Genomic DNA, 13,656 nt, shown 5'->3' on the forward strand with positions numbered 1-13,656 from the left:
TTCCAACCCATTGATTCTGTGTGATTCTGTGTGAATGTGAGCATCAGTATTAAATAGCTCAGGCTTTTTCAACTTCATGTGTGTTACTTCATGTGATAAGATTACAGCCACTCTAATGCTTTACAGTACTGCAGAACCTCTAGAGCAGTGATGCATAATGTGTATCAGGGCCTTTGGTACTACAACACAAGCATACAGAATCATAGAATCATGGAATCATAAAACGGTTTGAGTTGGAAGGGATATTAAGCCCATCCAGTCCCACCCCTGTCATGGGCAGGGACACTTCCCACTGGATCAGGGGCTCCAAGCCCCGTCCAACCTGGCCTTGAACCCCTCCAGGGATGGGGCAGCCACCAGCTCTAGGGGAAACCCATGCTACTGCCTCCCCACCCTCAGTGGAAAACATTTCTTCCTAACATTTCATCTCAATGTCCTCCCTTTCAACTTAAAACAACTCCCCCTCATCCCATCCCTGATCATGAGTCCCTCCACAGCTTCCCTGTAGGCTCCAGGATATACAGCTATTAACACTAAAAATTAATGAAAACAGAAACCAAATGCTGGAAAATAATTGTTTGTTTTTTTTAACTACCTCTTTATTAAAAATAATAGGACGCAAGTCCATTTGTCACAACAACAAGGCTGGATTGACACTGACAGCAGCCTGTCCTGTAATTTTGTTCATCCTCAGGAATTCAAATGTATTCAATAGCGTTCTTTCAAAATACAAAAACATCACATTACCAAGTGAAATATGCTGCTATGGTTAAGCAGGATGATTCTGCTGCTGTCAAGTAGGAGAACAAACTGAGATGTCATTCCAGCATAATGTCATTTCCCATGCCTGCCCCATCACAACCTGTAGCCATGGCTTAAAAAACAGCTGCACACAGCAGATGGATCTCAAGATGCCAAAACAAACAACACTGTGCACACCATAGTACAAGTTTTTGGTGCCCAAGAGAAATAATTTTGCTGTCACCACAAGATAACATTTTTAGGCAGCCCATATATGCCACGTGGCAAATTGTATGCATTCCCAGCACTGGCTTCAGTTTTCCATGCATGCTCAAATCAAGGTATTTTATCAAATGCTGTGTATGCCAGGCACATACTAATGATGAGGGTAAGATCATAAAGAATATTTTACTTTAAGTCATGACTGAAGCAGTGTAGAGAAACTAGAAGGTCCCACTAACCCTCACTCTCCAATCCATTCATTTACTCCAGCTGCCTGCGTGAGACTATATCTCCTGCATCTTTATAAATAGAATCACAGAATTATGGAATGGTTTAGGTTGGAATGGACCTTAAATATCATCCAGTTAGGAATGGAAGGGACATTAAAACCCATAGTTCCACCCCTCTGCCATGGGCAGGGACACCTCCCACTGGATCAGGTTGCTCTAAGCCCCATCCAACCTGGCCTGGAACCCCTCCAGGGATGGTGACTCAGTCACTTCCCTGGGCAGCCTCTTCAAGCGTCTCACCACCCTCATTGTGAGGAATTTCTTCCTAATATTCAATCTGAACCTCCCCTTGCACAACTTATGGCCATTTCCTTTCATCGTGTCACCTGGGAGAAGAGACCAACATCCATCTCTCCACAACTTCCTTTCAGGGAGCTGCAGAGAGTGATGAGGTCTCCTCTCTGCCTTCTCTTCTCCAGGCTAAACAGCCCTGGGTCCACCAGTTGCTCCTCATAAGGCCTGTTCTCCAGTCCCTTCCCCAGGAGCAGGCAGAGTGGGTTACACAGTGGCCAAGTAGTACGATCGCTGTTGCCTACACTGGTACCTTTTGTACCTTGTGCTCATTGTTCTATAGAAAACAGGTCTTTGAAGATGCTTCAAACACAACAGCACCTGCTTTGAAGGATGTTCAGCAGCGAGCACTCGTGATGTCTTCAGCTCTTATTTAAGTGCCTGTACTGGAACCACCTGCTTATGACATTTTGCTCTAACCCTCCCTCAATCTTATGAGGAGAGGGTGGTATCATTTGCTACTTTACTAATAAAATTCCCAGGCAGGTATTGAATCATCATAGCTTACCAAAAGAGAAAATTATGTTCTGCCAAAAGCCCCAGCTGTTGGTATTCACCTAGATCTCATGTTTTAAACTTTATCATGAATAGATTAAAAGAAGGCCTGCTCTAAAATTAAGGAGTCAGAGAGAAAAGCAGTAAGGAAGAGGTTAAAGGACATTTTCAATATCAAAATCACACTTAATATTGATTTGCAGAAGCTGCAGTCCCAGCTCACATCAGTAAAATTAAGGCTGTGGCCTAAGTGACACTTAGAAGTATCTGATGACTTTGGGTACCATCTCCAGAGAGAGGATATCCCACCACAGCCATGGTGCAAGCTTGCTATTGAAGGGGAAAAGCGCTTCTCCCACCGGAGCTCATTTTCATGACATTCCTCGTGCTTTTGGTAGTTATTAGAACTACTCAGAAATCTCCACCATAAATTTTCTTATAAAGCGATTTTTGGCTAATTGAATGTTTCCAGGAAGGAAGCAGGTCTTCTGCATTTTCCCACTGACCAGGAATTGAAGGGAACACTTGAAAGCTAATGTCAGAAATGTGAGCCTGCACTGATGAGTAGAAACGTTTTATAATTAAACCATTTATTGTCACAGTAAAGCGCACAGTATTCACTCTGCTGTAGGCCCTTCTACAATAAGGGAAGGCTTTTGCTTTGTTTTCATGCTTTTTAAAAGCATTTCTATGGTCCTTAAACCAACCTTTCTTCTGAGTGCTCGAAGGGGATTTACAATCAAGAACAAAGAGAAGCAGCCTTTCCCCAGTTGCATCACCTTCAAAATAAAGCATTCTTTCAGGCTCTAAAAGCCTGTGCTGCAGCCAGCTAATGAACTGCACCCTATGCCAAAAAGGATCTTCTCGTTCGGTGTTGGAGAAAAGAAAATCACTGACTCTGTGAATCTCTGTGTGCGTGCAATCCACGCACAGAGTGGAGTAACCGCTTTTCTGACAGCCCTTGGGCTGGCCAAGAGACAACACACACACAGCCTGAATGCTTTTTGAGAAGCACACCCAAAAAATGCATTTCAGCTGTGCTCGTTGTTCAGACTAAGCACTCCTGACCACACAGTCCCCACAGCTACTCACCCAATCCCACCATCCCAGGGGTGATGATGATGGTGATGAAGATTATCATTATTAATATTTCTTCCTGATTAGATCTTAGGAAGAAATGTTTTCCTGTGAGGGTGGTGAGGGCCCTGGCCCAGGTTGTCCCAGAGCAGATGTGGCTGCCCCATCCCTGGAGGGGTTCAAGGCCATGTTGGATGGGGCTTGGAGCCCCTGATCCAGTGGGAGGTGTCCCTGCCCATGGCAGGGGTGGGACTGGATGGGCTTTAATGGCTTTTCCAACTGAGACTATTCTATGTTTCTGTGATTCTACCCACCAAGGGAGGTGTGCTAGGGCAGGCGCTGCTGAGCCAAGTGTCCCAGAAGAGCCCCAACTGGGCATTCTTCTACCATAATAAAAACACAGCTAGTCCCAGACCTCTTTTTTTTCAACGTCCAAAGGCAAGTCATCTTCAGGTTATCACATAAAAAGTGCTGTTCTAGAGTAAAAGCTGCAAACCAGCTTTTTTCTATGCATCGGATTGAGTAGAAAAGCCCTAAGTTCCTTTCAACAGCAGGATCAAAGAAATTGCTTCAATGGTTGGTGCACAAGAAAAACGAACATGGATTTAAGATGAGCACTTGCTCAGGTTACAAGCACTTGCAGCAGGGAACTGAACCTGTACCTTAGTGCCTCAGGCTATGAGAATGAGTGTGAAAGTTATTCGGAATGAAGCTGACCAGCAAAGAAATTGAAGGTCAAAGGTCAGTTTTTACTATTTGCAAAAAGCCTCTACACTCTGAAGCCTTTTTCCCCACTAGAACACTTTTTGCACAACAGTGGAAACACCGAGCCACCTTCGTCTCAGGAAATCCAGATAACTTAGGTCTCATGAGGGAGGAAAAATAAAAAAGTTCATTCCATTTAACAGAATCACAGAATGGTTTGGGTTGGAAGGGACCTCAAAACCCATCCAGCCCCAATCCCCTGCCACGGGCAGGGACACCTCCCACTGGATCAGGGGCTCCAAGCCCCATCCAACCTGGCCTTGAACATCTCCAGGGATGGGGCAGCCACAACTTCTCTGGGCAGCTCCAAACCCTATAAAGAGTTGTAACAACCAGCCTTGCTGGTGTCTGAGCAGTGCCTCTGCTTGGGAGGGACGCGCTGGTCCCCATACAGGTCATGCTCTGTGTGTACCTACACCAGCAGCCACTAAGACTAATGCAACAGCCACAAACTGTATGGCAGAAACCAACCCCTGATGCTCCATACCAGGCTGGGCTGAGGAAGGACGTCTTCCTAATATTTACAGCACCCTCAACAACTTCTCTAGTATTTTGCATTACATGCCGTGAGGAATCACTGTATATACATGAAGCTCTGTTGCAGTCGTGATTATTAAGCGCCCTTATTTCAGACAAGTCTGGGTTTGGGGACTTTCTTCGAGGTTGGCAGTGCAAAAAGCATTCTGATGGAGCACCCTCCTGACATGAAGCAGTCACTGCTCCTGCCGGGATGTCCCCCCGCCTTCCTGCCCCATGACATGGTTGAAAGGTAAATTCTAGGGGAATTTACTGACAAAAGAAAGAAATTTTAATGAAGGAACAGAAATTAAGTCCTTGCCCTTCATACTTATGAAGATCGAGCTTTCACCAGCATGACCACCTACACAACATGAGATGTGACAAATAACACATACCTTTCTCAGTAGGTCTTTCTCCCTAACATGGCTGTCTTCCACGACCTTTCTCTCACCACGAGCTTTTTCAAGCTCCAGCCGGAGGCATTCCATCTCTTCTTGCAAGCTGACAAGCTGGTTGCCTTCACCCTGATGGCTCTGCTGATATTGCACCAGTTCCTTCTTCAGCTTTTCCACCTCGGAGGAGTGGGCAGACGTGAGCATAGAGATCTGCTCATTCAGAAGTTTGTATTCCTTGTTCTGCAGCCAACATCCCAAAGAGAAGAAAATAAAAGCATAAGTAATATCAATACATGCATCAATGAACTACAAAAGTAACTGTCAAAAGTCCTTGAACATAGTAGGCAACAAACTTCTGATAGCAAAAATTCCATGCATATGTTAATGAAGCTCATAAAAATAAAAATTTTAAAACCATGACAAAAGCTCAATAATATTTCGGTAACCATTGCACAAGCATTTGTTAAATAAAAGGTACACTTGAAGAAAAGGCAAACAATGCTTGATAGCACGGCAACCAAACTAAAATCCCTACACTTTTATTACAGCGTCCGAGCAATGTTGCTTAATGCAACTGCTTTGCAATTTTCTTTCATCTGTAATAGTTAGCTTGGAGTTTATCCATTTATTCCTGATTCCTGTGCTGGCAGGAACCTGGGGTGAAAATGCACTGTAACATAATTGCAGCTTTGAGCCCAAAGAGCTCCCTAAACTCCATCTTTAGGTCATGTGCCGGCTCAATAGTCTTTTTATTTGCTCAGATTTTCACTTTTAAAGCACTTAGCAGTTATTTGCTCTCAAGTTTTGAGACCTGAAAATTCAGTTGCTTTCATTTTTGTGGTTCAAATCAAAGTTGATGGGACATACATTGTGACTAATAAAACACCACAGTTATTAGCCAGCCCCAGAAATAACAACAATGAATTCACAACAGACCAAGAGCTTCAGTAAAGAGCCAACTAAGTAGCTTTTCTAACATTAGGTAGATTACCATGAGAGCAAAGAACCACTTTGAAATTTAAAATGTTGTCTGGTTTTTTAAAGTTTCCTTTTTGAAAGCCTTCAACATAGCTTTAAAGTTCTGGGCTCATGCCATTCCCTGTACAAAGGATCTGAGAGGCTTTGCTTTCTTAAATGGGACTTGGGTCGAAAGGGAGAGGGAGAGGGAGAGGGAGAAGAGATGCTCAGGGATCTGGTTTAGCAGTGGACAGGTAGGGTTGGACTCGATGATCTCAAAGGTCTTTTCCAACAAAACAATTCTATGATAAAAACCCCTCACTTAACTGAAAAGAAAAAAAAAATTAAAAAAAGAAGAAAGTGGTCCAATGCATATAGAATAAAGTGGGAAAGTGGTCCAGTGTGGGTATTTCACAGCAAAGCAGATGTATAGGTTTCTTCTGTGTGTAAAAAATCCTTTGCCTGACTTAGAAACTAAATTAAATAGGCCCAGTTATGGATGCTAGAGTGTTTGAACTGAGGCTGACATGCAATAGTAGGCTTTAGTGTTTTCAAAGAAATATGACTTCTTCCTCAGGGGCACATGGAGTGTTGCATCTCTCTATTCATGCATGAACTAAAGTAGCAGAAATAGAATCACAGAATCATAGAATAGTTTGGGTCGGAAGGGACTTAAAGATCATCTAGTTCCAACCCCGATGCCACGGGCAGGGACATCCCACTAGAAACATTTTCTTCCACAGTTAGTCAGAAAGCCATACAGCTGCAGCTTGCTAGGGTGCCTGCAATTTGTTTTTCCTAATAGATTTAATTGGCATTTTAAAAGACTGTTTTTATAGATTAGCAAGGACTGAAATCGAGAAACTACAGGGAAAATTCGATGCAACAAACTCACTGCTGCCAGAAAAAGTCCAGTGCACTGAAAAGAAAAGTCCACTGGAACAGTGCTCATTAGCACATCCAAAGCATCCCAGGGAAACCTGTCTCGAAATGATGGTTAAAATTAGCTCACTGGACACGCTTCTGCAGTAATACAGAGCAGGAATTCTTTCCTGCAAAAGTTACTCAGAAAGCAAACTAGCTCCTTCAAAACGGTCTGCACAGAGATTGAGGAAGATCAAGATGAGCACAATCCATTATTTCTGCCAACGTAAAAGCTCTCCATGCCTCCTTCCCTAAAGCAGACCTTTCTGCTGAATTCATTGCCTACAGGAAAGCTGGGAAGGGGCTCTTTATCAGGGAATGCATGAATAGGACAAGGGAGAATGGTTTTAAACTAAGACAGGGCAGATTCAGGCTGGATATAAGGAAGAAATTTTTTACACTGAGTGTGGGGAGGCCCTGGCTCAGATTCCCCAGAGCAGTGGTGGCTGCCCCATCCCTGGAGGTGTTCAAGGCGAGGCTGGATAGGGCTTTGATCAAACTGATCCAGTGGGAGGTGTCCCTGCTTCTGCAGATAGGTTGGACTGGATGACCTGTAAAGTCCCTTCCAGCCCAAACGATTCTGTGATTCTATGATTCATAACCCAGGACAGGAAAACCAACATCAACCAAATACTGTTTTTCCTTTATTTTTCCACTCCAACAATTTCCTAGCAGTAAATGACAAGAAATTGGGGAAAATAAATAAATGTAATACTGTTGGTTCACCACCAAGTCCAGCAGCCCAGCAGACCTGATGCAGACATTCACGCTTATCGCACCAGTTCAGCCCAAATACATGGACCAGAAAAGACTCATCTTAATTAAATCCACTAAATATTCTCCAATTGCAGGGCAGTCATATCAAACAGTTTTCTAATATATAAATACATAGGAAACCTTTTTCCTAGGGCTTTCTATTCCTCATCTACTGTCTGCAAAATCTAAGTATGCAAGCAGGTATTTTAAAATGAAATACCATGGTTTAAAAGTCAGACTCTACTGTGGTGCAGGGTTTGAAGCCAATTAATACAGCAATGAAACCGGCCAACAGTGTCTTGACTCTGCAGTATCTGAGCCAGCACAGAGCCATTTCTCATCTTCTTCATCACAGGACCTCTTGTATCATACAGGGATTGAAGAGATTTAAGGCTGCAAGGAAACTGCGTGTGGTGTATAAGGGTCACTGGCACATCCCAAATAGAATGATAAACTGCAATTACTAATAACTGGTACTACAATCAGGTAGGTATCTTGCAGAGAATGTTCCTTTTGCCTGTAAAAGGGCATCTTAAGGATATAGGTGGATATTCATTTCTCTGTTAATAGTAGTGGACACAGCTGGACGCTACTCAGCATTTCTTATACTCATAACAAGCAACAGAGTACAGAATCATAGAATGGTTTGGGTCGGAAGGGACCTTAAAGCCCTTCCACTTCCCACTGGATCAGGTTGCTGGCCTTGAACACCTCCGGGGAGGGCCAACCACCACTGCTCTGGGCAACTTGTACCAGTGCAGCAGTTTTATCAGGGTAACGTGCACACTTATGTTAGGTGAGAAAACCCTCCTCCTAATCCTGTCATCAAACAATTATTCTGTAGCTCATTAACAACAAGTGGCATTAGACAAAGACCTCTCTGTGATCATGTTGTTACAGTAAGACCACCAAGCCATCCACATAGGCATCTATCACTTACATTGCTTCTACGTAGATGTTATATCCAGTAACACGGTCACACTCAAACTATCTTGCAAAGTGAGTATCTACCTAATTTACCGTTTACCTTCCAGGTGATGTGACTAAAGAGACATACAGTTCAGTAAAACAGAATGTGTGTGGCAAATGCTTGACATCTTCAGTGCTTGCAAAGCAGAAAGCATAATGGAACAATCCAGCCCAAAGCCTGTCTCACACAGGGATCTCACACGGAGCTGCCTTGGGCTTTCAAGGAACAGCTTTCAAAACTACCATTTTATCTTCCTCCTCTGACTCCATCTGGGCAGTTCTCACAACAACTGCAATGCAGCTTTTGCAGCTTACTGAACAAGCTCTGCAGACAGCAAGATGGAAACCCAAGATCTGCCCTTCCGTGGTGGTATCCCACCCTCACAGCAGCAGCAGAAGGCTGTCACCACCACGACATCCTTCCCAGACACTGAAGGAAGATAAAATCCTTCCTGGGAAGGACAACAGAACAGAGACAAAGCAGGAACAGGACAATAGTTGTTCCAGTGCAGCTCAAGACGTACCTGCTCATCGATCTTCCTTTGAAGCTGGACAACCTTGTTCTCCATGCCAATGTTGAGTTTCTTCAAGTGTTGTGCTGAGCGGGCCTCAATCTTCAGTGCCTTCAACTGCTGCCTGGCCTTCATGCGCCGGTAGTAGCACTGGAGCACGATGGTGGCACCCCTGACCCGACGGAAGTGAGTGCGAGCCAGCCAGCCACGTACATACTTCTGGAGGATGGTGGCTTTGTGCTCTGCAAGGATCTACAAAACATGGGCAGACATGGGACAATCAAGGAGGAAAAGTCACCTCTAAAGGCAGCAGCAGCCCTGGCTTGGCTGCAACACAGAACTCAACACTTCCCATTCTGCCTTTTAAGTGGCTTCTTCTCCGAACAGGAGTGTTCTGGTAGGTGCAGGGGGTGATGGCTGAAGATAGAGGCCGTTATTTTACATCCTTCTACATGGGTGGGAAGGGGTACATCAATCCCTTCTCCTGGGTGAGTTCTCCAGTCACTGCACTCAACTTATCAAGTTCTCTACAACTGCCTGAAAGGAGGTTGTAGCGAGGTGGGTGTTGGTCTCTTCTCCCAAGTAACCAGTGGTAGGATGAGAGGAAATGGCCTCAAGTTGCGCCAGAGGAGGTTTAGATCAGATATTAGGAAGAATTTCTTTACCCAAAGAGCAATGAAACATTAGATGAGGCTGCCCAGGGAAGTGGAGTCACTGGAGGTATTGAAAAAACGTGCAGATGCGACATGATTTAGCAGGCACAGTGGTGTTGGGCTGATGATTGGACTGGATGACCTTAGAGGTCTTTTCCAACCTGAATTATTCTATGATTCTAAATGAGGCAGGCAGGACACATTCAGTCCTCCCTTAGGGCTCAAGGGAGACTGTGGACCACCTCAGAATAGTACTTAGATCTACAGGATCCATAGCTAGCAGAATAAAAGCCACTGACAGACATAGAATCATAGAATCACTAGGTTGGAAAAGACCTTTGAGATCATCAAACCCAACCGTTACCTGTCCACCACTAAATCATATCCCTAAGCACTTCATCTACTCACGTTTTAAACCCCTCCAGGGATGGTGAGTCAATCGCCCCCTGGGCAGCCTCTACCAGTGCCTGAGAACCCTTTTGGTGGAGAATTTTTTCCTAATGTCCAATCTGAACCTGCCCTGGCACAGCTTCTGGCCATTCCCTCTTCTCCTCATCATACCAACACTCAGCAATAACACCACTGTCCCTTCAGTATCAGATATAAATCACGTCAGGACAGGCTTGTAGACTTTCTGTGTTCCACCCCTGCATTATTTCTTATCATATGGATAACCTTCAAACAAAACTCCAGAGTCCTTTCACTACAGTCTACAGCCAGTTTTCTTACATGATTCAATTTCTAGAAACTTCTGTCAGGTTTAGTGAAACATCTAGCATTTTTGCATTGGATTTCGCCCCAAAAATTTACAGCAACCTTTTCAGGAGGTGGTGGTTCAACTCCTTTCTCTAAAATCAAAGGCTGACATATTCAGAGATACAACTAGCATGTTGATAATAACTTCCTTCTGTTGATCTGTGCTGCAGTATTATAAGGAAAGAAATACCAGGAGAATTTAAAGATTACAAAACAACGTGCTGTTATTATTTTGGAACAACTTGTGTCAGAAACAGTACCATATCAGCTTTTCACAAATCTTTTGTTTCACCCTAAGGCTTTCCTTGCACTTGCAAATTTTAATTCAGAGTAAAGGGATTATGTGAATTTAGGATGCAGTAGGAGTTACTCCGATATTAGATTTCTGTTTCTCCAGCCTTGGCACTCTTACAGATGAAGATGGCTGGAGGTGCCCAAAAAGCCAGAAGAAACTCTACTGTATTGCCCTGGGGACCTATTCCAGCCTTACGATAAAGTCTTGCTGGGCACCGGGCATGCCATGATCCCATGGAGCATCACCTTCAGCCCGGCTTCTCTTGCTAAGCACCTACATCCAACACCTACATCCAGGTGCTCCAGTGATTGAGGATGTTCAGATTTGAGAGGCCTGGCCTTCAGCCAGCTTCTACACCTTGTTAAGACTTCGGGTTGCCTTGAAACTCAAGACAGTTTACATGATGGACCAGCCGCCTCCCCGGCAGAGGCTTCTGATTTAAAAAAACAGATGCTGAAAAAGCAGTGGTAGCACAAATTCCTGATCGCCAGTATCTAGCTGCTCGGTTTCGGAGGACTTCCCTGATCACTTTGGTGTGTCACCAGGCATCCAGGTAACCTCCACCATCTCCAGAAGCAGGCTCTCCCCTTCTGGCTCATGGAGCTTCTAACTTTTTAGAGTACCTCCATGACCACTCATTAGGCATAAATCTAGGTGACAACCAAAGTAAAGCTGGACCTGAAGAGTGGACAGAAGCTATTTTGCTTTCAATTTCTCACTGTGTCAATTTGCTGTCATCAAACTTTTACCTCCTTGCTTTCAGCTTCTGGTTTCACAGAGAAAGCTAACAGAGAGAACTAACAAAGTAGGCTTCTATTTCAATAAATCACTTGATGCCTTCCATGACAGACCCTACTGGTCTTCCTACCATACTGAAAACAGCACCTGCAGCGCAGCTCAGACACATATTCGGTTTGCCAGGGAGGTTTTTGCAGAGTATGAGTTAGATCAAATGACATTTTCAGATTTCCACAATGCCTTCCGGCATCCAAATGACTAACTTCATTTAGCTGGTCCTCTAGGGTGCTGCTGCCAAAACCATTTTTGCTTGCACAGCTTTAAATGGCAATGCTTGCCATCAATGTGTGCTCTCTGGAAACATCAGAGGCAGTCAGCTTCATAAAACATCAAAACGGCCACGATAAATACATCGTCATTCTATGCTGGCTACTCTTTTCTGATGCAAAGACATTTTGTGGAGTCGTACCTTGAGATAAATCCTCCTGACAAACATGCCCCGAGCAAATGCCTGAATGGTGATGGTTGCATTGCGGACTCTCTGGAACGCTCGGAGGATCCGCAGCATTCGGTACTGCTTCTGGAAGATGATGGCAGCTCTTGTCCTCCTCAGGTGCTCTGCAAGTCTGCAAAGCACAGGGAAAAGTTTAGCAGTGAAACTGAACTCCTCTTTTTTCTCATAGCAAGTTTTAAACAGGACAGAGAGTAAAAACTTTTGTCCCAAAGTAGCTTGATGATATTCAAGAAAGACCATCCCAAAAGGAGGGCTAAGAAAAAAGCAGCTGAGAGCATGTCCCTGTTAGAATAATGGGAACACATGCAATCAGACAGCATCTGTGGCACCAAGGAGCACTAGAACCAGGAATCAGCACACCTCATTATCTCTGAACAGCATTAAAATCAGGTATTTTCCATCTTTTTCCTTGGTTTGAACTCTCTGCCTTATGTACTTGAGCCAATCAACATCCAGGTTGGCTCCATCATTTCCCTAACTAAAAAAAACCCAAGTGTCGCATGGGGTATCAACCGGCTCAGTGAAAACTGCAGCAAATTGATTTGACATTTAAACCATTGTGCACTGGTTTGGCAACATTCATGAGCAGAGCCCCAAGCAATTCACAGAGAGTAAATAATGAGGTATGTGGTCAACTGTGTGCCACGTTGCTCTTATTCTCCGACAGAACTCATGTTCAAGTTGCTGTTGCAGAGGTTAATAAATGCCCATAAAACCTCCATTTAATTTGATAATCATCTTATTTTGTTGAATTCATGACTGTCAATGTTCTCAGCACAAAACATGAGATCCATGTTCAGTCCACTTCTTTATTTTGTGAGAAGCATATCAAAACTAAACCAGCCATATCAGATCGGCTTATGTATTGTGTTCAACAAGGCCAATGGTTTTTCACTAGGATCCACTGAACCAGAGCTTGCTAAAGAGGACAGGGGATGGTCTGTTTCCAAAGACAGGAGAAGGAGTTACTCAGGTGACACCCATCCCTATGAAACCAGCACAAAGAGGTGAACTGAAAAATGACATAGAAGAAATACTGCAAAAGGTGGTTTCAGCACATCTGCTTGCAACCTCTCTTTAAGCTCATGCCCTGTCACTTTGACTTGACCAAGATTCCTCCTCCTTAGGAGGATGGCTGGCTGATGCAGAAGGAAATATGGAGTCCAAGTCTGTAGGTGTGCATTGAGAGCCCACAGGAGAGGCTAAAGTCAATAATCAACTACCCATTTTTCTTAACCTTCCTCTTATTGCTTTGGTCTCAATTGCCTTGTCTTAAAGTCAGCTGTAAGACTGCCAAGAGGGACCTGCAGCCACGAGCCTAGAGAAGTACATGGGCTTCTGAGGACAAGAGAAATCTGTGCTCAGTTTTAAAAAAATCTCACCAAACTGCCCAGCTTTACTTAGTTGAGACCTCCTCATCCCAGAGCTCTCCAAGAGGCCAGCGCCTTTCACAAGAGCAAAACCCACCACAAATACAGTTAGAATCTCTGCTGTCCTTCCAGTCTGATTTATAGGAAACCCTTGGAGGGAACGTGGAAGTTCTTCACCTTTAGTTCCTTCAGTAATTGATAGAAATCAACATTCACCCAGCAATCAGGAATTAAGTGACTGTGCAGGAGCATATAGGCAGCATAACAGGCTGCTGAACTGCAAGCAGAGTTAATTGGGCTGCAGATTACGTAGCAGTGCTTCTGATGGGCAGATGCTAGCTCAGAGCCAGGGAAAGAGCATTGCTGCCCAAAACCAAGCAAATAGCTAACACACCGCAGCTCCCCTAAGCAGAAAAC

The 13,656-nt window shown here is 44.2% G+C and overlaps 1 protein-coding gene across 1 annotated transcript in view; it reads right to left on the reverse strand.

Annotated features, from left to right (window-relative positions):
* MYO5B (myosin VB) overlaps positions 1 to 13,656 on the reverse strand; it is a 161,092-nt gene that overhangs the window by 36,015 nt on the left and 111,421 nt on the right. Inside the window, exons 20-22 of the mRNA XM_069880976.1 lie at positions 11,825 to 11,981; positions 8,926 to 9,165; positions 4,796 to 5,035 (exon numbers count right to left, since the gene is read on the reverse strand). Coding sequence (XP_069737077.1) covers positions 4,796 to 5,035; positions 8,926 to 9,165; positions 11,825 to 11,981 — 637 coding nt within the window. The remainder of the gene's footprint in view (positions 1 to 4,795; positions 5,036 to 8,925; positions 9,166 to 11,824; positions 11,982 to 13,656) is intronic.

The sequence above is a fragment of the Phaenicophaeus curvirostris genome, chromosome Z (genome assembly GCF_032191515.1).
Source record: "Phaenicophaeus curvirostris isolate KB17595 chromosome Z, BPBGC_Pcur_1.0, whole genome shotgun sequence".
Taxonomy (NCBI): Eukaryota; Metazoa; Chordata; class Aves; order Cuculiformes; family Cuculidae; genus Phaenicophaeus; species Phaenicophaeus curvirostris.